Source organism: Antennarius striatus, chromosome 1 (assembly GCF_040054535.1).
Source record: "Antennarius striatus isolate MH-2024 chromosome 1, ASM4005453v1, whole genome shotgun sequence".
Lineage (NCBI taxonomy): Eukaryota > Metazoa > Chordata > Actinopteri > Lophiiformes > Antennariidae > Antennarius > Antennarius striatus.
In genome coordinates, this window is record NC_090776.1 from 25,098,668 (window position 1) to 25,124,893 (window position 26,226).

General features: G+C 39.8%; 2 protein-coding genes across 3 annotated transcripts; one reads left to right on the top strand and one right to left on the bottom strand.

Moving 5' to 3' along the window:
• Positions 1 to 42: 42 nt before the first annotated feature.
• tars3 (threonyl-tRNA synthetase 3) lies at positions 43 to 10,958 on the bottom strand. Its single transcript, XM_068310680.1, has 19 exons — positions 10,620 to 10,958; positions 10,260 to 10,349; positions 9,951 to 10,138; positions 9,630 to 9,753; positions 8,810 to 8,934; positions 8,421 to 8,538; positions 8,121 to 8,185; positions 7,952 to 8,030; positions 7,620 to 7,766; positions 5,435 to 5,533; positions 3,434 to 3,600; positions 3,169 to 3,331; positions 2,897 to 3,034; positions 2,592 to 2,669; positions 2,403 to 2,503; positions 1,937 to 2,041; positions 1,220 to 1,292; positions 1,020 to 1,134; positions 43 to 511 (listed from the first exon to the last, which is right to left on the bottom strand). Exons 1-19 carry the CDS (start codon positions 10,935 to 10,937, stop codon positions 363 to 365), a joined length of 2,442 nt encoding a protein of 813 aa, XP_068166781.1. The 5' UTR covers positions 10,938 to 10,958; the 3' UTR covers positions 43 to 362.
• ulk3 (unc-51 like kinase 3) lies at positions 10,874 to 25,240 on the top strand. 2 transcript variants are annotated; one of them, XM_068310701.1, is made up of 17 exons: positions 10,874 to 10,969; positions 12,509 to 12,653; positions 13,099 to 13,239; positions 13,491 to 13,611; positions 13,822 to 13,917; positions 14,201 to 14,344; positions 14,864 to 14,946; positions 16,088 to 16,243; positions 16,421 to 16,526; positions 16,647 to 16,687; positions 16,859 to 16,961; positions 17,749 to 17,813; positions 18,232 to 18,310; positions 19,702 to 19,742; positions 22,291 to 22,338; positions 22,518 to 22,581; positions 24,119 to 25,240. In XM_068310701.1, the coding sequence occupies exons 2-17, from the start codon at positions 12,549 to 12,551 to the stop codon at positions 24,133 to 24,135; spliced, it is 1,410 nt and encodes a 469-aa protein (XP_068166802.1). In that variant the 5' UTR covers positions 10,874 to 10,969; positions 12,509 to 12,548; the 3' UTR covers positions 24,136 to 25,240. The 2 variants fall into 2 exon arrangements, with proteins under 2 accessions (XP_068166802.1, XP_068166794.1); XM_068310693.1 differs by lacking the exon at positions 10,874 to 10,969 and adding an exon at positions 11,628 to 11,699.
• The last annotated feature ends 986 nt before the right edge of the window (positions 25,241 to 26,226 follow it).

Genomic DNA, 26,226 nt, shown 5'->3' on the forward strand with positions numbered 1-26,226 from the left:
CTTGGTTTCTCGACAGAGACAGACCTCTGCAAAATATCAGTGTCAACATTGCATCACTTTTATTGACAATGGTGTATTGTTTAGTCCAAACAAATTATTTTGACATAATTCACATCCACATAACATCCACTTAAACCTTTTCTACTCTTCAAACATACAGTTCAAGACTTGTTTATCAGCCCTATTCATTGCATCTTCATATAGATCAGCTCATCACTTCTGTCAGATTTCTGTTCTTCATTTAGCACCTTCATTGTACCTTCTTTGTACTGTATATGCCAAAATTTGTTGCTTCACTGCTCATCTGACATAAGTTAAGTTATTCCTATTTAAGGATGTATTTGGATTGTTCTTTGTCTTCATCAGAACTCCTCCTCGGCATTTCGGCAGCGGGATTGTCTGAGCAGGGTCAGGCGAGCCAGCACCTCCACCACCGACAGCTCTCCATGGACTTTGTTGTCCCTTGTGCGCACATTGACATTGTTCGTCATCTTCTCCCTCTCTCCAACCACTGCCAAGACATGACAAAACACAACAGCTGATATGGGCCAAGTCACACCAGACACGCACGCACACACAGCTACCCTAACACGTTTCCTGCTTTGTGCCACTGAATTTAACAACCGTCGGTGGTTAGCCAGTTTGGAGGTCCATTTGCTACACATTCGATTCACTGTTCGACATGATACTTACATACACATACGTATTTTGAATTGAACAGCAGATTTTCCATGTTTTAGCATGCCATCTGATAATTACATATACATCACATTCCAGCTTCTAAAAGCATTCTAATGAGTTTTAGATGTCTAGGTCATGTCGGTCATCTACAACAGTGGCTGGATTTTGAACATTTTCAGTAAAAGACAAGATGCCATGTTATGGAAACCTATGTTGTGTCTTGGAAATTGTTTGGCAGCAAAGAAGGACAACTTTTGTTAAAGGGTTAAAACATCTACACTTTTAGATTTTGATTCAAACAGAACATTTTTGATACATGAATTGTAAAATGTTCTTACCAAGAATAAAATTATATTGGGCCAACTGAGCATTGCGGATTTTCTTGTTTAGAAGACAACTTGAGTCTAGGTCAGCATCTGCCATGAAACCCGCTTCAGAAAACTGCTTGCAAACCTGTGAAATGGGAACATGGTTCAGTAAACACATTGCAATACCAAAGACACTTAATTGCTGCCAAACAGGGAAGGAAAAGACTCACCCTTTTGACGTAATCATCACATGAAGGGTTGACAGGCACAAGCATCACCTGACGAGGAGAGAGCCACAGAGGCCTAATGGGGACAGACAGCAGTATAATGCAACAAATGTCACCTACATTTCCGCCTGATGAAGAGGAACTACAGGGTAAAATCATTATTTAAAGGTAATAAAAAAGACAGCTATCAGTTTGGCATTCTGAAAAGGTGACAAACCATTCAGATTAGAAGAAGAAGAAGAAGTATACTTTATAAATCCCCACAGGGAAATGTTTTTGTGTTAGTTAACAGTCAATGCATACACAGAGTGAGTGAAGCAGAGTGACGGGCAGCGGCTTCTGAAACGCGCCCCAATTGAGCAGCTGGTTGGGGGGGGGGCAGCGCTTTGCTCAAGGGCGCCTCGACAGTGGCTGGGAGGTGAGCTGACACCTCCCACCATCAGCTCACACTCTGGTGATGTCCTGGCGGGAGCAGGATTCAATCCACCGATGGCTGGGGCGATCTGTCTGCAAGACATCTGCTCTACTGCTGAGCCACTGCCGCCCCCAAAAGCGAAAAATGTACCGAAAGACGTATTTAAAAAACAATTGTATTTGCTTAGAGATTATAGCATTGAGTCATAGCAGCATTTTGAGTTACAGCAGCATTTTTATTACATGTAACAAAGGAGTTTTCAGAATTAAATTCTCAAGCAATTTAGTCACTAGAAAGCATCTCACCATTTCCCTGCATAGTTCTCGGTGAGAATGGCAACCATCCTCTCCACTGAGCCCAAGATGGCACGATGAATGATGACTGGTCGGGCTTTGTCATCCCCATCCTTCCTAAAGAACATTGAATATCACAAAATAAAAAAATCCTGTGAAATTGTCATGCGAGTCATGTAATGTTAATTGCAATTGTACAAATAGTATTTATTGTACACAAGCCATTTCTTAATAGGCTGAAATTCATATTCTCATAATGGGTTTACAACAAATTTGTGGTTGAGGTGATAAATCAGCAGTTTTGAACTACTCAATAAGTTCAAAACTGCCAACAGCTTTTCACCTCAGAATCGCACCTCTGTGGAACTCGGTAGACAGACAAGACACAATTTTCTCAGGAGGAGATTATCATAATCCATGGACCAATAAAGCACACTGAGACAAAACAGACTCGGTAGTGTCCCATTCGGTGACTCACCCCACAAAGGTCAGGTTGAAGCGGACAGGCAGCTGGAAGTCCAGCTGAATGGTTGCACACTGGTGATAACGCCCAATTGCATCTTTGATCTTAATGTCAATCTGGAACGGCACACAAAGAATTGCAGCACTTTCCAGACCTTGAATTGATCAGACAGTGGACAGAAAAAAATCAAAAGCATCATCTGACCTTGGGTCCATAAAAAGCACCGTCTCCTGGGTTGAGTTTCCATGGCTCCCCAAACTCATTTAGACTGTTCTCCAGTTGCTGTTAGTGACAATGCATAGGTTTGAATTTTGGTCATTGGAAAGTAATTACTGTGTCTCATTTCTTTAAACTACACTGTGGTAAAGTTCCAGCATTTCATATAGTATGCCACCGAAGCCGTGTCTCATACTAAGACTACAGTCGGGTCATCTGAGTATTTACCAGAAATCAGCAGGTATAGTCTTTTTCTATTACACATCATAACTGTGACGTATGCTGCATTTTACCTTCTCAGCTTGGTTCCAGACAGCGATGTCACCCAGGTACTTCTCTGGACGAGTGGAGAGGTGAAGCTGGAAGGAGAATCCGAACACGTCATAAACGCAGCGGAGAAAGTCAAGACAACCCTTCATCTCTGACTCGATCTGTAGAAAAACAAAACCCACAACATGGCAAAAACAGATGATTCACGTTGGGAAATGAGTCACAAGTAGTTACTATATTTTCATATGTTCAAAGGCCTGCAGATTGCATTTATGAAAAAATAATTGATGTGGACCTGATCCATAGTGCAGAAAATGTGAGCATCATCCTGCTGGAAACGCCGAACTCTGGTTAGCCCGGTTAGTGTTCCTGACAACTCATTTCTGTGAAGGACCCCGAAATCTGCCAGCCTCAGAGGAAGCTCCCTCCATGAGCGGGGCCTGTGACTGAACATTAGACTGTAGGACAACGAGTGCACAAAATCAGATGACTTTGTCAAGCATTAAATGTTGCATGTGCTGTTTGATATACTGCATTGGGGAAAAGCACCCCAAATTTACCAGTGCCCAGGGCAGTTCATGGGCTTGAGTGCAAAGATATCTTCTTCCACAGGAAAGGAGAACATGTTTTCACTGTAGTGTTGCCAGTGGCCAGATGTCTCCCACAATTTGCTGTTATAGATGTTGGGGGAGGCTACTTCCTGAAAGCCTCTTCTCCAGTACTCATCCTAGAAAAGCAAAAATAAACCAGATAAACAGGTTGAAAGTGTCAGCTGGCGTGCAGAGGTACAAAAAATGTGCTGTGGTCTCTGACACAGATGTTGATGTGTTGTACTGGATCCCATGGTTTAATTTGCTTTGCCAAGGACATAGTGTTTTTGTCTCTCAGCAGGATTACGCAAAAGTACTAAATGGACTTTCAAAAAACTTCAAGACAGGGTTGGGGAAGTGGAGATCATTAAAATTCAGAGAAAAGCCACATAATGACAAATCCAGGAAGGTCTTTTTCACTCTTTTTTACATTAAGCAACAAGGTTGTTTTTTTTGTATTTCCATCTATTAGAAAAAAATTATTGAGTGGATTGTAATGAAATTTGGCATAATAGCATGATAGGGTGTTTTGGCCCATCTTTGGAGCCATCAACTATTTAACTGATTATAATTACACTGGGTGGAAGGGTGATCTGCTGCAATTTTATTTTGATAGGGACCAAGATAATTAGACAGATTCATAATTATTCTCTCTTAACACTGCAAGACAAGGCTTTTTCCATTTTTAAATATTACTTATTCATAACAGATTGATTTTCATGACACTTGGAAGAGTGGAACATGTACCAAAAAGAATCAAAGAAGCTTGGCAATTTTTTTGGATAAAGGGGTGAATCGAGGATTTACCGTCCTTTAATATTTGGGTTGAATTTAATCAAAAAAGACAATTGGGTCTTTGTTGGAGGCACATGTTCTATTGAGTGCTATTTTAATTTATTCACTTGTTTACCTTAAGATAAGAACTGAATGTTCAGTTTAGTTGATTATGCAGCAAATATTGGTGCTACAGAAAAGATCTAAATCATTCATTTATGAAACTTAACATGAAACAGGAAGGATCTTAAAAAGAGAATGCATACGCAGTCATTGTCTGCATATGTATAAGTTACTGTCAGTGTCACAATCACAATCTTCCACCATCTAATCGCAAGGCATGCAGGGTTATCTTCGCTTGTCTGGTGTGTTGGTGAGTGAAACTCTTCAAAATGTGAACATATCTCGACACAAGTACGTGGCAAGTCCCTGAAGCGTCACTGAATGCTGGAAATCAGTTTTAGTCATTCTGAAAGGTTAAGTTCAATCAACTGAAAACATCCAAATCAATTATACTGTACTATAAAACAGAGATTTTGTATCTCCCAAAGCACCTGTAGTTTTATTTAATAAAAGTCCAGTCCTTGTATCAAAGTACCTAGCAGTCATGTTTTCAAGCATTCCTACCCTAAGCTGAACAAACCTCACTTCACTAGTGAATTAAAAGTTAGATAATGTACATGCTAATGAGCTGGCAGTCAACAGAGGCTAATACTAAGGATAGGCTGTGTGTCACAGGGTTGGGCTGCAAGCTATTAAAAGTGTTTCAGAATCTCTAGAGCGTCCTTTTCTTAAAATAGAAGTTCACACAGATAAAAGCTGATTGTATTCGCTGATTTTATGGCCATATAAAACTGGCTTTCTGTCATTTCAAAAGAAAAGTGTGAAAGAATACTCAAAAAGTAATTATTATTTTTTGTTTAGTTGTTGCTAATGACTTAAGCAGCTTAATTCACATGAGAAATTAGCAAACAAAGCCTATTACTATAAAATTTCAATAGAGAGCTTTGCATAAACATCCATTTCAAACAATTTAAAAACAATGAAATTCACATGCATACTAAAGAGGACAGTTTGGATGTCAGAATCAAAATTAGTAGCTTAGATTAGCAATGTGAAATATATGAAACATACTACTTTTAGATTTAAGTCTAAAGCTATTAATTATACACTGGAGCATGTAGCCACCACTCATACCCTGATGAACTCGGTGAGTGTTTTATATATATGTGCTCCACGTGGCATGAAGAAACAACTGCCGGGGCTCAGATCATGGAAGAAGAACAGCTCCTGATCCTGTGAAATAAAGACAAGATATTTAATGACCTGACATATCCTGATTATGTGCAAGTAAAAAAACCAAGAAACTACTTTATACAGAGCAGGGAGATGTCCATTCAGCACACAGAACAGTTCAAGAAAGACTGCTGAAAAAACTCATCGGAAAGAAAGAAAAAAAAAAGGACTACTTTGGCTTTCACACATATCTGGAAAACAAGACAATCGTACAACCAATTAAGAAACATAATTCAATCATTTTCAACTTTAAAATTAAAAAATGTTGTTATCCACATGTCAGCAGGTTATTGAATGGTAAACTGTACTGATTTTAACAGTACTGTTGATAAACTACAATACCAAAATGTTTAGAAAGAGCTGCGGATGGACTTTATTTATAAGTAAACATAGCATATAAAAAATGTGTAGGTAACAAGTTTTTTAATGGAATGTGCTTATATGTGTATTAGAGTTAATATGCGTAAATAATTCTACTTTGAGACTTTAAAAATAACACACTCACTGTTGCTTATTAAATGGTGAATGTTCTACACTGTCGGTTAGTATGTTTGTAAAAATCTTCTTCTGATTATGATGTCACTGGTATTGGACATGGCACCACTAGGCTTCATATGAAGCACAGAGAATGTAATCTCTGTTAGTTTGCCAGAACTACATAAAAACTATTTGGGGTTTCTATTAAATATGATGAAAGAATGGGGCATAGGAAAGAAAAGATTCTGTGGTGCAGATCTGGACCGGAGCATATACAGGAATTCTTAATAACACTTATTTCACCAATTACAATACTGTAAAAGTACTGAATCACGTGCCAACAAACTTTGTGGAGAGGAGGAGGATTAGTCAGGCTAACACCTGCTGGTCGGGGTAAAAACAGAATTTTTAAATAACTCTCCTTTAGATTACTAAATCATCTTTTCCAATTGCTTAGGAAAGAAATCATCACTTGAGAGCAAAAAAAAAAAAATCCCTTGCGTATCCATAATTTAAATCCAGTCAACACCAGCTGGATCCCTGCTGGTGCACCTGGTGGGGTATATTTGTTTTCAACTAACATTCTTAGTTGACTAAATGAGAGCATGTCTAGGCTTTTTAAAATGCCTACAGTATTCTCCGCTGTGCAATTAGAGTCAGCTTTGAGTCATACCACAGAGGACCATCTTTAAAACAACATGGCACTTTTGTCACCTTCCTCCAGTTGGGATCAACAGCAATATCTTGACTCTTGCATTTCATATGAAACTGTTGTTGGTGCTGATTGAGGTGCTGCTGTCTGTATCTCCCATGCTGGGAAACCAGCTGGGGTTCTCAGATGATTCACAGTTGTCCAACAAGAGGCAATATGAAGAAACACAGTGCCCTCAGCTGGTACAACGCAGCAACCATCTACTTACATTCATTCATTCATTCATTCATTTTCCAACCCGCTTAATCCGCCAGCGCAGGTCGCGGGGTAGCCAGTGCCTATCCTGGCAGTCTCAGGGCGTGAGGCGGGGGACACTCCGGGCACGACGCCAGTGTACCGCGGGGCCACACAGAAACAAACAATCATTCACACACACACTCACTCCTATGGTCAATTTGGGACCGGCCAATCAACCTATCCCACCTCCAAAAGTGCATGCTTTTGGAGGTGGGAGGAAGCCGGAGAACCCAGAGAGAACCCACGCAGACACGGGGAGAGCATGCAAACTCCGCACAGAGCGGGACTCGAACCCGGGTCCGCCGTGTTGTGAGGCGGCAGCGCTAACCACTGCGCCACCGTGCCGCCCCATCTACTTACAGCTATAAGGCTTTCATGTCTATCTTGATTTGCCTCACTGGTTTTCCACCGGATTTCTGACGCTTCTGGGTTACACTAGATGACTTGGCTGTTGTTGTTCGTGTCTTGCAGTTCATGTGTGCTTGCAGAAATTCTTCTCTGGCATTCATTGCATCAAGAAAAACACAAACCTAAACTCTCGCAAGGAAGATCTTTAACAAAAACCTCCAAGAAGAGGCCTTAACCATCACATTTTACAGTCTCTAGTTCTGGGCCTCACTCAGCTTGGTGGGCTTGGAATGAGATGCTGCAGTGACTCACTTTGCCAATCTTGCGATGGTCTCTGTTCTTAGCCTCCTCCTGAAAACGTTCCCACTCCTTCAGCATCTTAGGGTCAGGAAAAGAAATCCCATAGATTCTCTGTAGCGTCTCCATGTCGCAGCGTCCCTCCCAGTAGGTTGAAGAGTTCTGATGAAAAAGTGAGAAGAAACACCTGATGCAACCTTTTTTGACATGTTAGCACAAAAGTAGCTATTTAAAAAATGTGTAATAAAAAATAAAAAAATTGAGACAACAAGCTAATTACCTGGGAAAAGCATGAAGTAGTATTTTTTTCACAAAGTACAGGAAGCTTGTACTTTTTGTCCACTTACTTTGTAGATTTTCATTGCTTTGATCTTGCCCGTATGTCTGACATGAGGACCTCTGCACAAGTCGATTAAGGGCCCACATCTAACAGGGATTCATTAATTGTACAGAGGTTAGCTTTATAAAAGGAACTCATACATCCTCTTAAACATGCCCTTCTCAGGAGCACCTTACCTATAGACTGTGGTGGTAGGGGTGGTGACCTTCTCATTCAGAATGCGGCACTTGAATTTGTTATACTGAAGGATACAAGCAGTTTAGATTAGTTTGTCTCTTTTATTGATCATTTCTGTTCATACCAATAATAATATGTGACAAACTTCTACAAACCAGGTTATGTCAGTTCATAACATTTTTCTTATTGGTAAAACCACATTGTGTTTGTATTTGCTAAACAGGAAAATAGCCTCTCATCTAGATTTAAACAAGCTACAATAAATGTTTAGAAGAATGTTTAGAAGAATTCACTCTCACCTTGAACATTTTCAGCAGAGTCTCCTTGCTGATCTCAAGCCTCTCAAATGGTTGCTTTTCCTTTATCACAGCCTTACACAGAGCTTCCAGATCCCCAAACTCATTGCTGGACACCCCACTGCCAACAGGAAATAAACTTATTGAAACTGCAAAACTCATGTTCAGCCATGCACATAAGTAATCTGATGTTTCTATGTTTACCTAATCATGTTTGACACAATAATATATTTGGACATTTTAAGGGATGAGACTGATGTAAGAACCCTACAATGCATAAACCTTTTTGTAGAATATAACTTAAATATTGCATGACACTGTATGCTAGAAGATGTACATGTAACAAAATGTGACCAGAGCACAGATGACACAGAGTGATAATAGTTGCTCACTTCTGTCCATCCAGGAACATGTCGTAGTAGAAACCATTCTCAATGGGGGGACCGTAACACAAACAGCCTCCGTAAAAGTGTTCCATTGCCTCTCCCAAGATATGAGCACTGGAGTGCCAGTACACCTAGAATATGACATAAAAATCCACATATCACTTCTTCTAAAAATAAATCTTAGTTAAAAAAAAAGCAAAAAAAAAGCAAATATGTTTTTGGTGGATAATCTAACCTGATCCTTTTTAAGAAAAAAAGATCATACATTCTGAAAGAAAGAAAAATACTCCATCACACATTTTTATCATAGTATATAGCAACCAATTTTAAATTGGACAACCAAAAGCCAAAAGCAGATTGATCCAGTAACCTGTGTTTGTGTTATTTGTATTTTTGAAGTTCCAGTTCTTCCTTTCATTTGGGCTCTGCAATAAAGTGGCAACTTCTCCAGGGTGTATCTGGCCTCTGCCCATAGTCAGCTGGGATAGGCTCCAGCATAAACTTGTGACCCGGGCTCAGATAAGCGGCTGAAGATGAAATGATTACTGATCTTCTCGTCTGAATGAATGAAAGGGTGAATGAACTTCATGTGCCACAGTGGTAACAGTGACCACTGTCTTCTCAGTTCAAGAATGTTTTGGGTTGAAATGCGGAATTCAGACCTATAAGTCCTTTATGTGCCAAGTTAGCTTGTTGTTCCCTAGTTGTTTATGTCTTTATGTGTTGGATAACCTGTCCAGAACCTAATATTAGCTTGTAGAGGCTAATCCTACCTTATGACCATGAAAAGGGAAGGCAGTTATAGTTCACAGATGTAGGTACTCACAGCCTGAGCATCCTCATTGTCAAAGCGCAAGAGTTCAAGGGAGCAATCCTGCTCGAGGGGTCTGTCCAGGTCCCAGAGCTCCCCATTCACTCGAGAAATGACAGCGTTGTCGGCCAGGCCCTGGCTGAGAGATCAAGTGCAAGATAGTTGTTTTATAAATACTGCATCCATATTTATTAGTTATACCATTACCAAAAGAAATATAAAGAACAATGATACTTTATATATGTAGGTAAATAATGACATTTATGTATCATGTATTGGCATTATTGATGATTAAATTGCAGGTTCAACATTAGTGATATGGCCAGATGTTCTAACCTTTTATCACAAGCCAACTGGTATGGTGTCGTGTGCCATGCCTTTCCCTTCACCCTTTGTCCATCAGGCAGCTCCACAGTGATGGCTTTGCCGTTTTCAGCTTTCTTTGCCAGCAGGGCATCACTCTCCCGCTTCAGCACCTCATATAAACTCAGGCGCTCCGATATATATCCAGGCCAGGGCTTCAGCTATAGTGAAAAATATTTAAGCAAAACAGATTCCTAACAGTGAAATGCGAGAACCAGTGTGGGGGGGGGAAAAACAAAACATCTGAATAACTTCAGGAACCCATACTTCTATAGTAATCACCTGTTTTACAGCTCCACTCCCTTGTGCCTTTTCCTGCTTCTTGTCCTTCTTGATGTTCTTGTCGCCTGCTTTAGTATCTGTGGACCCCACCTATCAAACATCACAAGGTGTTTGTGTAGCTTTAAAATTTTCCAATGAGCAAGTCATTACTTTTGCTCTGAGTCAGGCTATTAGTTGATTCCTAAACTTGGTATACACTGTCAGTATTTAAGGTGCAAGTTATTTCTGGCCATGCGGTGGGCCAGCTCGTCTTGTGGTTTCAGACTGAAGGCCCTCCATTGGGCTGCACGACCACTCCCCCCGCAGCCCATCAGTACGTTTAAAACTGTGTAAATATACTGTCCTGGTCTTCATCGTTACCTTATTATCTTGCAATTTGTCTGTCTGAGGCCCTTTGTTGGTCGGTTTCTCCAAAACTACAGCGCACTTCGATTCGTTTCTCCTCCCCTGTTCCTCCTCTAGTTTGGTCTCCGCCTGGAGAACCCGCTGGAGGTGCAGGAGCCGGTACCGGAGCTTCTCGTTTTCGGTCCGTAGAAAGTCCAATTCTGGAGAGACTTCCGTAACACTGGCAGCTTCTACGCCTCGAAGTATTCCATCGCGAATGGTGGCGATTTCTTTGGTGAGGAGGCGAATTTGTTCTTCCTGGACAGACAAACGTGCAGCCAGGCACTCTGCCATCTTTAAAGGACCACGGCCACCGCCAACTTCCGGTGGGTATTTTTCAAAATAAAACGTGCAGTAGCGAGCAAGCTTAATGGGATTTAATTAACCAGTAAAATAAAATTGCATAATTGCATGGGGAAAATATTATCCTGCAAAAAAACTCTTTTTTTTTTTTTTTTTGCTAAAACCTTCCATTCGCTGTGGATTGGGTAACTCGACCATTTTTGACATAGTACAGTATTATATTATTTGGAGCGGCAGTGGCTCAGTGGTAGAGCAGGTTCCCCCTCCCCTAGTCACATGTCGTTGTGTCTTTAGGCATGACACTTAAACCTCCTTTCCTCCAATTTGGGACTCACTGGTGTGTGAATGTGTGTGATTGTTCCTGTGGTGGTCGGACGAGCCATAGGCGCGGAGTGGCAGTCACTCATCTACCCAGGGCAGCTGTGGCTTACCATCACCAAGTACGAATGAGGAATGAATGAATAATGGATTCAATGTAAAGCGTATTTTAGCGTACAGTGTATAAATCTAATCCATTATTTGTATTATCTAGAATGGGAAAACCAAACACAACTACAATATATCTTTCAGATGCTAAATAAAGGCATCGTATCTTTTTATTTTGGCATTTACACCCGGAAGTTGTAGTTAACGGAGGACCCACCGCTAGGGGGCAGTAACTTATTTTCACAAACATTTTTATGTCAGCTGAGGTGCAGTGGACGGTGCCATGTAAACAGTGATTTTTCATCCATGTGTTGTGTTACTCTTCTGGTAAGTGTCGGCTTTGTTAAAGTTTTATGTTTTCTCAACTATTGAGATTTACGAAAGCTATTCACTGCCAGCGTAACAGAAATTACATTTGCGAACTTGCGACCTGTAGCTAGCTCCCGAACTGATGCGCATCATATTCGCCTGAACGAGCTCGCTGTCTGTGGTTCCTATTCATCATAGGAACGACATTGAATGAACTGTGAAGGATCTTGTCTGATATTCGGCGTGTTTTGGGACTAGCTGGCACTGGAAAGCAATAATAAACAGTAGAGTTTGACTGTGAACAGAGTACGAGGTGCAATTACGAGTTCAGTACAGCACATCATACCGTAAACACAGTAGATCATTAACGGACAAATACTCGATAATGTTCCTGTTTCATTTACTGTTTTTGAAGTGGAATGGTGCAAACTTGACGTTCTTTTAACTTGAACATCCATTTACTTGTTTTATAAAGCATCCCTTTATTGAAGACGAGATAGTGTCCCCCTATGTATAACAAAATTTCAGGTAATGTGCCACCTCTACTTTTTTTTTTAAATATAGTTTTTATATCGTCTTAATCCTTACATTTCAACACGTGTCATGAACAATCAGTCTATTTGGGTGTTCTTGTACATTTGCCCTTGTTCTTGCTTTTTTCCCCTCAGCTCTCAGATAGTACCAAAAAATAATAATGTAGAAACAAGTGAACAATTCAAAATATGAAGTTGAGGAAAAAAATTCAAGTGTGATCTGCTTTTTTGTACTTTCCTCTCAATATATTTTATTTCATTTGTTATTAATAGCATATTGATCTCACCTTGCAGTGCAAACCTCCAAGGGTAATTTGATGCTGCTGCCGCCAGCATGGCCTCAACCTCCAGCTTCTCTCCACCAAAACTTGCAGACTTCATCCTCACTGAGCGGTTGGGTAGCGGTACTTATGCCACGGTCTATAAAGCCTACAGAAAAGTGAGTGTGTGAAGGAATCAGATAAAACACATAAAACACGAGATTCCTTTCACTTGACTGTTTTTGGTTCTGACTGTTCACATTGAAAACGCTACTCTCACTAGGATGATATACAGGAGACTTGAAGAAAGTGTTTCACTGGGTTTTGTTTTGGGTTTTGTTTTTTACAACTTTAGTCACTTGTTTTGGAGGAGATGTGGAGTTGGTTTAGATAAATGAGATAATTTATCTAGAAATTCTGTTTTCTGAGTCATGAGTGACTCACAAAATCAGTCAAGGATATCCTAGGATTGTACATTGGGAATTATCAAAAAAATCTGCTCAACAAATAGACGTAGAACTAAATTAAGAACAGAGAAAATGAGGTCAAGTGAGTGGTATATTTTAATTGCCTTGAATATAAGGCTTGTCTGGTTTTTTCATTAAACTGAAAGTGAAATTGCAGGGAGACAACCGAGAAGTGGTGGCAGTGAAGGTGGTTGGGAAGAAGAGTCTAAACAAGGCGTCAACAGAAAACCTGCTCACAGAGATTGAAATCCTCAAGACTATGCGTCACCCTCATATAGTCCATCTTAAAGATTTCCAGGTAAGATCCCTTGTAGCATTGAGATTCTATGAAGCTTGTAAAAGGAATGAATTGTGAATAAAATTATATCCGATCATTGGACCCAATAAAACTGTGTCTATATAGTATATTATATAGGGACATTAATGTCAATGCTATGTTTCAGTGTCATCTATTTAGTGGTGCAGGTCCTGGCCCGTTTGCATTAGATTGAAATGGTTTTTGTTTTTGAAATTGCCCTTAGTGTTTGATTTTTTTTTTCTTCAAATCAGTGGGATTCTGAGAATATTTATCTTATCCTGGAGTTTTGTTCTGGTGGAGATCTGTCCCGTTGCATTCGCAGTCGAAGGGTTTTACCTGAGAGGGTTGTGCGACGCTTCCTGCAACAGATAGGTGGGATATATATGTATATACACATACATATCCATATGTATACATTATATACGCATTTTTGTACATTGTGAAGAAAATAGGTTGAGGTCTCCCTAGTCATAGATATCCTGGTTTCGTTTGTGTTCAGTGGAAACTTAAAGTCGCCATCATGTGAGCTCATTTTAGCGTCACAATATTTGTGTCTTTATTTGTTTGTGTCTACACGAGCAGCCTGTGCTCTCCAGTTTCTTCATGAGCGAAATATCTCACACCTGGATCTAAAACCTCAGAACATTCTACTCAATGGCTCTGTCCTCAAACTGGCAGGTGAGCTCACGCCCATTCACACTGTCAAAGGAACAGCGTAGCAAACACATAGTGTCATAGCCAGTCACATAATAGCATCATAACAACGAAGTGCTTCTGAAAGCACTTAGTTGTTATGATGCTATTGCAGAGCAAGACAAATGACTTTACAATTCCAGTCATGACTTTTGTGGTATATTTATTTTCTTGGCTTTAAGAAAACACTCTATTGTAATTTGCTTCATAAACATTCCAGCAGGCAGTGTTTTACAGGAAAAAAATGTCCATTTTTTTTTGGTCGTAGATTTCGGTTTTGCTCAGTACATGTCGCCATGGGATGAACAGAGTGTCCTGAGAGGTTCTCCTCTTTACATGGCCCCCGAGATGGTTTGCAGACGGCAGTACGACGCCAGGGTAGATCTCTGGTCAGTAGGAGTCATTCTGTATGGTGAGCACTCTCTGTTTATTGTTTATATTATGAATGTAAAATTTTCTCAAATAAAAGTAATGCCATTTAATATTTGGTGACCAAAAGTATTCCATTGCACAAAATGTTGTTTTGTGCTGTGTCACATGACCACCTCTTGAATTACTTTTTGTTGCGTTCATGGCACTGAGCCGTTGACAAATAAATGCATGTCATTAATTATTTATAAGCAGTCTGTTTATGTCTCTTTCAAGTGCAGTAGACTACTTGTACAACAATAGTACATTAAAGTGCTGTCAATATGTGGAGTGACAATGTCAAGAATGGGAGGAGGTGTTGACACACCCAGTCACGCAAGCCAAATAGAGTGGCACATCATTTATAGAATATTGACTTAGACTTTCTCGGTTCAGACAAAGATTCATGTCAGTGATGAATTAAATATAAGAAATATTCAAGGTAGAAATACCATTCCCAAATGCAGCGTAAGCGTCTGAATCTTTCATACCCCTCTGCTTAACATTCTTTGTGTGAATGCAGAGGCACTGTTTGGACGAGCTCCATTTGCATCAAGGTCATACGCTGAATTAGAGGAGAAGATCCGGAGTAATCAGCCTATTGAGGTAAGCAGTGAGCAACATATTTAGTCCTCATTGATTAATTTTGAACTGACTATTGTTGTAGTCAAACAGATAGCAATGTATTTAGAAAAAAATGTGAATAATTCTCTCCTCAACCATCTGCTCTATGTTAGGGACACATATTTGTCTTTTGATGGAGGCACATGTTGGCTTTTGTCCCAGTGTCATATTCAGTATTATGTTCCAAGAAATGAAAACCTGTAAAGTAGCAGTGTTTATTTTTAGATGACTTATTAATGCATGCATGGCTGTACCTTATCAATTTGTCATACGAGTAACAGTAATATTATTACCAAGGCATGTAGAGATGAAACGTTTTTTGTTTCGATATGGACTCAGCAATCCATTCATGCGGACATTCAGCATATCACTTGGGAATAAGTCTTTTTAAAGCGTCTGTTTCCTTTCCTTTTTATCAAGTTTTAATGGTCAAACTGAATAAAAACATCAATAATTAAATGCATTAGATTACATTAAATTACTATGTCCTATCCTGCTGCAACCCCCATAACACCAATGTGAACTTGATGGATTTTAGGGTACATGTCAATTTTCACAGTAACCACTTGATGGCACCATACTGTCTTTATCTAGCATTCATTTGGCTACAAAAGAATATTTAATAACGATCTGTCAACACTGAGTCTGCAATGTCCCATCATTTGAGTCAGTTTAATACTCATTATGTTTAAAACTCCATAATTATCATGGATTGAAATGATAGTTGGATATTTAAAGACTTCGAAAAGAAGTTGAAAAGAAATCATAAGTGATTGCTTGTGAGCTGAAGTCATTGTTCTCTGTCTGTCCTGATCCCCTTCTAATTCACATAAACTAAATGTCACTTAAAGTAACACAGCAGCAATTAAAGATAACGGCACTTTTAATGATAGAGGTCTCTACAAATAGTTGAATTCTTGTGTCACACATTGGGCTTGAGCTCAATAGGTCGCATTAGCATATGGTATAATGCACAGGAATCACATGGAGAGTTTTAAGGTTATCTTTTGATAAAATGTAATGGTGTGAGACTGAAGCTTCCTGGCAACAATCTGATGTCCTTTTCTCTTGGATAGGCCTGTGGATTGAGTGTAACATAATAAGGTCATGTTTTGTGCATCAGCTCCCTCCTGGGACCAGGGTATCCAAGGACTGCAGAGACCTTCTGTTGCGGCTGTTAGAGAGAAATCCAGATGCCCGGATCACCTTTGCAGAGTTCTTCGCCCACCCTTTTGTGGATTTGGAGCACATGCCATCTGCAGAGAGCCTAGTGAAAGCAGTAAGATGTAGAGAAAGGGGAAATATGTGCTGGCACATGTGTGTCTACTCTGGATTTCCATCACTAATGCTTGCGTGATTGACTGAACATTACACATGTACTGTATTTGTAGATTTTTAGCTCATTCCTAGTCCCAGTTTTCACTCAGTGATGCCAGTTCATCTTTCCTCTTTCCAGAAGGACCTAGTCACGCAGGCCATTCAGAAGGACCAGGAGGGGGAGAGGTCCAGAGCCCTGTCTCTTTACTGCAATGCCCTTGAGCATTTTGTTCCTGCTCTTCACTGTAAGAGCAAAAAGCAGACTAATATACTGTCCTTCAAAAATGCACCTCCTTTCTTTGACAACAATAAGACTAAACAGGCCAAATGTAAAATAAAATATCTGTTTTGTCAACCCTCTTCAGATGAGACGGACCAACAACGTAAAGAAGCCCTGAGGCAGAAGGTAGGCTGTAGAATACTTTCACATTAGCATTTTATATATATATTTAGTTGGTCCGTCATTTCAACACTCCAGTGCCTTTTAGATGGTATTCTCCATCATGAAAACCATATGCTGTGGATGAAGAGGATATGGTATGCTTGGCATGACTTAGTCGAGTCAGTGTTCCTATAGGTCAGCCGCTATGCGTCCAGAGCCGAGGAGCTGAAAGCCCTGGTGGCCTCAGACAACAGAGTGAGCTTCCAGGTGGCCCAAACCTCCAGGGGTGTCCTCCGAGGTAATGATCATTTCTCTGTGCAGATGCACAAACTACTTCCTGTTGGCATTAGACTTGTCTGGTTATTAGTTGTAAGTTAAGGCAACTTAAATAGTTCCAATGTTTGCTTTTGCACTTGGTCATACTAAAATAAAATGAAAGTTAATAGATATGTGTGTTCGATTTTCTACTTCTAAGTACATAAAAAATGTGCCATGTTAGTTATTGGGTGCACCATAGAGTAGCTGCCTGCCGCTGTGCCTTTGACTACTAAAATTTATTCCCAAGGGGATGGATAAATTATGTTTCTTCTCCTTATTGTTGTTCTTCTTCTTCTTTTTCTTCTTTATCTTCTTGTTCTTCTTCTCCTTTCGGCTTTTCCCTTCAGGGGTCACCACAGCGAATCAGTTGCCTCCATCTAACCCTGTCTTCTGCATCCTCTTCTCTCACACCAACTACCTTCATGTCCTCTTTCACTACATCCATAAACCTCCTCTTTGGTCTTCCTCTAGGCCTCCTGCCTGGCAGTTCAAAACTCAGCATCCTTCTACCAATATATTCATTATCTCTTCTTCCTCTTCTTCTTCCAGGAAAATACATTTTTCTCTGTAACGCATTGTGTACATTTATAGGACATTTATACACAATAACACCTCAAATAAACATGACAAAATCTTTGTAAATCCTTGTACTGTAGTCTTAAGAATTTGCATACCGATTATTCCATATTCCCTAGAAGAACATATACAGTAGATGTCAATAGACAGTTGACTCAGAATAATACTATAAAGCATTTCTTCTTTTCCAGAAATGGCTCGAGAGCAACCCCGACTGCTGGCAGCTCTGGACATGGCCTCCACTGCCATTGCTAAGGTTGGGGGGGGTTATAGTCAGTGATGTCAGTGCATGAGGATGCTCATAAAAGTGAAACTTGAACCAAACATTTTCAACCACTAATTTCATGACACCAACCTATCAAAGATTCACTAATTAATAACAAGCTAGCAATAGCTTTGTCCATCTGTGAATCTTCATGTCTTTGCCCCGTCATGGTTACATCAGGGGGCAAAGACAAACAAACATGCTTACCCGGTCTAGTGTGGTAAAAGGGTCATCTGGCTAGACTTCATCGACTTTGAGCAGTCATCTGTGATGGCTCCAGATTAGACACAAGCTTACACAATCTTACAGTGTGCTTGGTGTGCTTCAACAGCTACATGAATTTCTGTGCTATTACCAATTGGGTGTCTCTGTAAACATGTATGAAGAAATGTTTTGCCTTCCATAACAGGAGGAGAGTGGATCAGATGACCAGGAAGCTCTGGATATGTATCAACAATGCCTTGGAGAATTATTGTTGGCTTTAGCAGGTAGAGAAAAGAAAAAAAAAGCTTTATATTCCTTAACTGCCTAATTCCTTAGCTGCTACTGAGCCAACCCAGTACAGGCCAATGTTCGTGCATCTTTTTTTAAGGACACTTGAGGTGATGTGAATGACATTCTAAAATTTCAACATCTCACATCTGCTGGGTTTTTTTTTATTTGTACATCACATCACCTCGCCTCACCTCATCTGCCTGTTTGTACACATTTGCTGTCAGAGAAATAGAATAAAAGAAAAATTGGAGAAAAATATCATTATGAAAGGATGCATAAAATGGTCTAAAGAGCAGGTGCTTCACAATGTGATTGAACAAAGACAATGGTGCTCAAGAAAAAGTCTGGAAGAGGAAGGCAAAAAAAAAAAATGACTTGGAGAGAAAGGTGTTGACAGTCTTAAATAGACTTGAGTGGAACCAGTGTAAAGGTTTCAGATTCTCTGAGAGAGAAGTAGAGATGTGATTTGATATTGACAAGCCATTTTGGAAAGAGTTAAAGTCAAGCCGACACAGAGGAAAGACAGTAATAGACTAGTGTGATAGTGAGATGGGGACAGAGAATAAACGACAGACTAAGAAGTACAGAACAGACTCGAGTGACTCTGTTGGGTCTGGTGTTCATTACGCCTGCTCATGATCTCATCTGGAAGATCAGCCTAAAGGAAGAGGTGGTATAGGGTGATCCAGATGTGACTTTGAGCAGGGAGAGCCCAGCAATGTGCTTCCCATATAGACGGCGCACTTTACTATGTAATATTATACTGGAGAAATTATTATATCTAGTATATCTCCCGGGAAGAAGTTTGTCCTCACAGCTGCTGGTATTAACGGTTCATCCATTTAGCTCGAGTCGGACAGTTAAATGTAGATGTTAAAGTTAATGTAGCTTTAGAAACTGGTAATGAACGGACGACAGTTACCTTTACAGTAAGTGTTTTTTGTAATAGATGAGTTAAACAGTCTTGTCTTGTCACTGCGTCAGCGATACATGATATACTACCTCTGCGAAACCCATGCCATCACAACCCGCCTCTTCTTCCATGTCGGGGGGCGTCTTTCTGTGGCACAGCAGACATCATTGAGGGGATTGTGGGGAGAAAACATTGGTTCTTTGTTTGCCTAAGGGCTCTTTGTTGCAGTTTCCCAACATGCCTCGCCACCAGAGTTTTCCTTCCCCTCCCCTCGCTCATCCCTCCCCCTCCAGGATGATTAACTGCATAAACACTGGCCTACATTAGAACCATTTCCACCCTTGAGCCCCCAGTCAACAAGCTAATGAAATCCAATCTAGTAGTTGACCTCTTCTTGAACAAACAAGGTAATTAAGTAGTGGGCTCTCTTTTTCCTTCTTCTCATTATTTTTTCCTCTCTTGCTGCACCAGCTGAGCCCCAGGGCCGCAGGAGAGAGCTGCTTCACAGCGAGGTGAGCATGGGGGGAGGGACTTTTGGATGTCACAGTGCTAACAGCTATCTTGTACCTCCAGCCTAGCCCTCAGCTACCACCAACAACAGGCGATGTTCCATCATATGACCCACATGAGTGTTTTTCCAGCACTCGCATGTGTTTTTGTGGTGAAGGCCAAATAACATAATCCATCATCAATATTATTGGAACATATAAACATGTCACATCCACTCTTAATCTGTAAAAAAACAAAAAACAAACTATAATAACTTTTTCATTGCAAAAAAAGAAAAGTCTGAAGTGATTACTCTGTGGTTAACAACTTCTTCAAAGTTTAAATGTCAACCAATTGATGGTTCTACAGCCCAAAACAGCTGTGTTTCTATTCTGTATAAATGCTGCCATTACTGTTGTTTTTGGTGGCAATAAAATAGCTTCATTCAAGTATATCTGGGTTTCTTTTTTACAGTCACTGTTCTGAAAGAACAGCTTTTAGTTGAATTTGAAATTAGCAAACCCTGATTCTAAACAGTTGGCACGCTGTGTAACTATGAGAAAAATAGATTGTGATGGGGTTTTTTTTATCTGTGTTATTGAACAGTTGTTCATGAGCACAAAGACAATATATTGTATTTATTTTCTTATTTTGTCAATTCCATGAAGTTTTGCAAATACTGTATAGTTTTATGAAGTTGAAGCAAGCAGCATTTTTGATACACTTCTGGAATGGAGTGACAAAAAACTGGGAACAGTGTGGGAACTTTTTTTTCATTAAAACGTTTTAGTTAACACAGCAAAATGGCTTTTGTGGTTTTCTTAACAAACAGTTTAATTAGTTGCAGCAATAATAATTAAATTTAATGAAAGCCAACAAATTCTATCCAATGTGACAACAGAAAACAAACACCGTTTTGGACATCAACCCAGATATACTTGAATGAACCTGAGAATTGGTAGTGTAGTAAAACTCTTGGTTTGTGTTGTCCTTGAATAGTAAACATATGTTGTACTTTCACAAGCGTATGGAAAGGACCTCTGCATGTCACATATTAATCTTTGACAGCCTATTTGTGCGTTGTTAGTCATCAAGTGAGCAAACAACAGACAACAGTATTTTTTTCCACGAATCCCAGAAGGGGGAAGAGCTTTTTAGTGGGCCTCCTAGACCTCCCTATTTGAAGTTTTGTGGGTGCTTGTTTTAAGTAAATTCAGATGTGCCTGTAATAATCTAGCACAGCATTAGAGCAGGGGGGTAGTGTGTTCAATAGAATGTGAGTGTGAGAAACCCAGAAGAGCCAACACACGGTGCCGTGGCCGCCCTCCAAATGCATTCATGTCTAACGTAATGCACAATTTAGCATTTAAAAGATATTGCTCCATATTTTGTATCACTGTTTAACCACAGCTTTGAATTTAGATTTTCAGTGATTACAAACCTAGGAAATAACTGATGATGCACCCAAGAGAATTTACTTGAGATTACCAGGAGGTACGATGTACAACAGTAACATTCATTCATTATCACAGCAAAAGATGGATGGATGATATCCATCTGTCTGTCTGTTCATTCATTCATTCATTCATTCATTGTCATGTTATATGAGATTGTTGACATTGCAACGCTGTGTTTTGAGCTACATGCTAAATGCTAATGCTGCAATGCCTGACTTTATGGTGCTTTTCTTATAGTATTCATCATATTTGAATGACATTTTTAACATTATTGTTTCTGTATAATTCATTATAAACGTCATTTCATGTTTTAGATAGACCTTTCACATCATGTTTTCATCTCTTTCATTATCTTGGCATTCGTGGTACTCAATAGTTAACCGTTACTTTCATGCAAAACGTTAGAAAACTGGCTTGCTTGGCATGTAGTGGTCATTTTTGGTGGTAATTGATAGATGTTCCTGTTGCATATGTACAATATTTTTGTTGAAGAATAAGGAAATTTTTAAATTTCAGTTTATAATTGCCATTTGAGGTCAATTAAATTACATTACTACTCTAAATACAAAAGTGCTACTCCCTTAGACTGACCAGAAACAATTACAGGACATAAAGGCAACACGTAGTAAATAACTTACAAGTACAGGTCGTTTTGAGTTAAGTCATTCTCAATCATACAGAAAAATAAAAATCAAGTGAACGTCAAGTCATTTCATTTGACTTGATCCATCCACCACAAATACTGAACTCTCCAAATTAGTAGACAGCCATTAAAAGCACATAATATGTTACTGTACAATAAATAAGAATAAAAACATAATCATATACACTGACTTAGTGATTGCTCTTGATGGTAAGATTTGACTCAGAATAAAAGCACTGGAGGGAGAGGGATTACCAGTCAGAAGGGTTCCCATGATCCATTAATACAAGTTATGTAAATGACAGTCCATTCAAATAATTATTGTTGTAGCAAAATGGTTAAGCTGTTAACCAACCACACCAAACCAATAATGGCTAAGACATCAGCAGAACACAATAGACTGCTTTTACTGTCGAAATTCATACGCAATCAAAACTGTTTACACTTGACTGAAGTTGTGTCCCCCACCAGATTAAAAGCCTCATGAGCAGAGCTGAATATATTAAAAAAAACATCAAGGTAAGCAAGAATTCTGTCCCACACACACTTCAGATTGTATGAGAACACACATTTACAAACACTTTCATCCTGCTAATCGATTGAAACCTGTTAAGTGTAAACATGTATGCGTGTGTAGAATGACCAAGTTCCTTTGTTTACATGTTTTGTGTGATTACAGTTGTGCTTTTATCATTCAGATGCAGGAGACTCAGAGAGACGTATCTATGGATCGAGAATCGCTTACAGACTCTGTCAGAAGCTGTGAGTTTTATTTTTTTCCCCCATTGGTGTTGTATAATATTCTTTTTTTAGTCATGACAGTGTTTTTGAGGTCCTTGCCATGCTGATGGCGCAGGTATAAAGCGTGGCGTGGCGTGGAAGAGGAATGACCATGTAAAGATATAACCATATGAAATTCCATTGAAGTGTTTTCCACTGGTAAAACCTGAGCCATTCTCTTGCTGTGCTGGCCCCTGCAAGACTGTCTGGCTTTTTGATTTCATTTCAGCTCAGTCCTGGGCAACTCTGTCCTCTGCCCTCGTGTAAAGCCTATGTTGTCTAAACTGATATGAATGCCTCCCTGTCTGAACACCATATAAATAAACTATTATATAAGGAGTTTTAAATTTTAATATACTTGAATTCTCCTTGCTGTAACCCATATACCCAGTCTAATTCCTGGTATTTTCTAGGCTGAGTTCTTGGATGGATAGTGGATACTTAAAGCCGAGACAATATCCTGTTCTCAGCGAGAAATTCCGGGGGACATATGAATTTTAAAAATCGGGGTTTGGGGGGGGGAAGGGCTCTGATGACTCCAGAGACGACTTATGTTTCATGAAGAACACGGCCTCTTATTCCGCTGTTATTTTCATAAACCCACACAGCAGTCAGCCCATACTGGCTGGCAAAGATCCAACAACATCTGTACATGAGAGGGTCACAGCAACGCCCTGCAACGTCTGTCTGGTGACCTGAGAATACACCAACACAAGCAGCAGAGCTACACTGAGAACGATCACATTACAATCCTCACACAGTTGTCCCCCCTCAAGCTCCAAAGCCGAACTCTCTCAGACTTAACATGAATATTATTAGGGCTATGACTAAACTGTAGACGGACGTATTTCAGTGATGACTAAAGTTCATCAAGATTAATGTTCTTGATGTTTTGTAACTGTAAGAACATGTATTCATACCTTCAGTTTACGTGGTAACGAGTGGGCCGACCTCTCCAGGATTAGAGGTTCCATTTACATTGTGAATGTGCAGGAATTCTACTTACTGCCATGAACAGGAGGAGCCCACCTGGACCACATACTGTATACACAACACACGCAACACAACAGATTTCCCATTTATTTTAGTTGAAAAAAATTATTTCATTGAAAATGTACTAAATATGCAGCTTTTAAATGTTTTAATGAAATATATTATTACATAGAGAGCTATGCCAAGATAATGATACATTTACATGTCAGCACATGCTAACTTTCTGCTGTCATTAATGCCAATTTTCACATTTCTGTGACGGTCCCTCAAATTTAATGACTTGACCCACTTTTAAAAACAGGCCCAGCTGATGTTCATGAGTTGTCTCGCCTGCCAGCTAAATTATATGAGCCCGTCATAAAATCTGTTACAGTGATGCTGTTGAGTGAATGTGTAACATGGAGGTATGAGGTGCCAGGGTAGAAAGAGGAAAATACATATTTAAGACATTTTACATCCTTATACACATGGATATTTGTTGTAATCTTGAAAAAGTGAAACCATCCCTTGATGTCTGTTTTCTCAGATTGCTGTTTGCAGTGATCTTGACGGCCACAGTGGGAATTGGCCGCGACACCTCCTCAGCATCAGAGCTCCTGTCAGTGTTGGTTCAGGTTGGACACAGAGGCTTCACCTGTCCAGGTTTCTGTTGGGAGAATCAGAAAATTCATTACACCTCCCTCTGACCGACTCAGAACACTGTGTGGGTGGCATTATACACTTGCCAACCAAATGTGGTCAGTGTTCAGGTTGTGACTGGAACGTTGATGATTTTGGAGGCTTAAAAACTTGTGTTTATTCTTCCTGCACAAAAAAAAGCAAAAAAAAAAAAAAAAAGCGTTTGGCTGTGAAAATACTGAAAGTAGCTCATGAATTTCGGATTTTCAAGATACTGGATTAAGTTGATTCCCTGCTTGTAACCGTCGCTTTGCTTTGCGTCAATACCACTCTGTCACAGGAAATGAATAAAATGTTGCATGTGATGGAGCACAAATACGCTCAACAGTATTAACAGCTCATCTGAAGACCATATAAATCAGAACATAAAATCACCAGTAACTGTGACAACAAGAGGTGTCACATCAACCTTCAGCTGCAGTTCTGTTATTTGGAGACGTCTGCAAAGATGCACCCCCTCTCCTCACTCTCTCCCCACTGCCTTTACTGTGGGCCGACCACAGGATTAGCATGCTCTCCCCACTGGTGGAACCCTCTTCACCGCTATGAGGGGAAAACTGGAGAAGTGCGGCCTCTGCCTTATTTACACTAGACATTTTCTTAGGTTTGGCATCGACTGGGTATTTGAGGGATACAGTAAGTTGTGGCGCTGTAGCAAAGCCCTCATGACTGGGCCAATGTGAGACAGTGAAAAGCTTAAGAGTCAGTGGCAGGTCGATTATCCGCGCTGTTGTAGGTCCACACAAACTGTTTGGATGTCAGACCAGCATGCCACTTGAATCTTTGCTTCATGTATATCATTTTTAAGTCAGCTGGAAAAAAAAAGACCTAAAACAGGAATAGAAGGAGAAGAGTATAAAATGTTAGCCACCAAGGTTTACACACTGCTGCTATAAGTTGTTGGGTTTTTTTTTTTAAATTTTCATGTTTACAAGACTCTGTTTATATAATTTGTATTTATTAATTCAAAATAAAATGACAACTCTGAAGTGTCTGTAGTCTGGATGTTTTGTCAACAGCACAAGGCAAGCGCTCGCCTTTCAGAGCCTCTTGACAGATTTATGCAGCGTCGTGGTCCCCTCGCCATCATCATCTGGAAGACTGCTCTGCAGAAACAGCTGGATCATTTCCACAGTGGGAGGAGAGAGGAAGGCGGGGTATGGGAAAATCAGGACATGCAATAACTATGATTCTGAGAGAAGTTTGGAAAACTGGAAACAAAGTTTGAAAGTTTCCAGAACTGTACACCATTTAATGGAATACAATTAACTCCCTACATGTCATCTTTAGTCTTCTAATTGTGCATTTCTCTTCTGCCACACATAATAAATAGTTTTTAATAAATAATCATAGTAACACATAGTGGCATTACTGCTGCTGCACTCTGTTTTTCCAGACAAGCCATGCAAACAAATAGAACCTAAGATTTTTTTTAAAAGCCTTCAGAGGAGGATGGAGGGACACTGAGTAGTGCCACCTGTGACAACAGATAGTTAATAAAGTTTTCTGTGTATCTGAAGCAGATGTGTTCTCTTAGAAAATGGCCCTGATGAGCTTTAATTACAGAAAGTAATGATTTTCAAAAACTGCATGTGTGAAGTTTGACAAATGTTGGTTTGTTCTGGGTTTGCTGTTACAAAGGAGTTGAATGTGGGAGAAAACACATTTTTAAATGTCGACCGGTACTAGAAAGTCAGGTCCAGAGATTTCAGCTACTTCAATTTTGAACATTCTTCTTTTTTGTTGTTGTTTTTAAATCAGTTTAAGGGGCCCTAAACTTTCTGATGTCTGCATTAACTTGTGGTTTGAGGCCAACTTCTTGAGAAGATCCATAAGTTTTTGCAAAAATCTGTCTATTTCTCTTAAGTACAGTGAAATGCTGAGTCCACCATTAGTTGTCTGTAGTTTAATAGATGTTATTTAAATCCTTCCAGGTTCCACCAGTTGGTGCATCAC

Bases quoted from the DNA above. Each gene is read 5' to 3' on its own strand.
- tars3 (XM_068310680.1), bottom strand. From the start codon at position 10,937: ATGGCAGAGTGCCTGGCTGCACGTTTGTCTGTCCAGGAAGAACAAATT. The intron at 9,754-9,950 runs GTTAGAACATCT...TTGATCTCTCAG, and splicing joins CAGTTGGCTTGTGATAAAAG to CCAGGGCCTGGCCGACAACG. The intron at 5,534-7,619 runs GTGAGTCACTGC...TTTATTTCACAG, and splicing joins ACCATCGCAAGATTGGCAAA to GATCAGGAGCTGTTCTTCTT.
- ulk3 (XM_068310701.1), top strand. From the start codon at position 12,549: ATGGCCTCAACCTCCAGCTTCTCTCCACCAAAACTTGCAGACTTCATC. The intron at 16,527-16,646 runs GTAAGAGCAAAA...AACCCTCTTCAG, and splicing joins TTTTGTTCCTGCTCTTCACT to ATGAGACGGACCAACAACGT. The intron at 16,962-17,748 runs GTAATGATCATT...CTTCTTTTCCAG, and splicing joins CTCCAGGGGTGTCCTCCGAG to AAATGGCTCGAGAGCAACCC.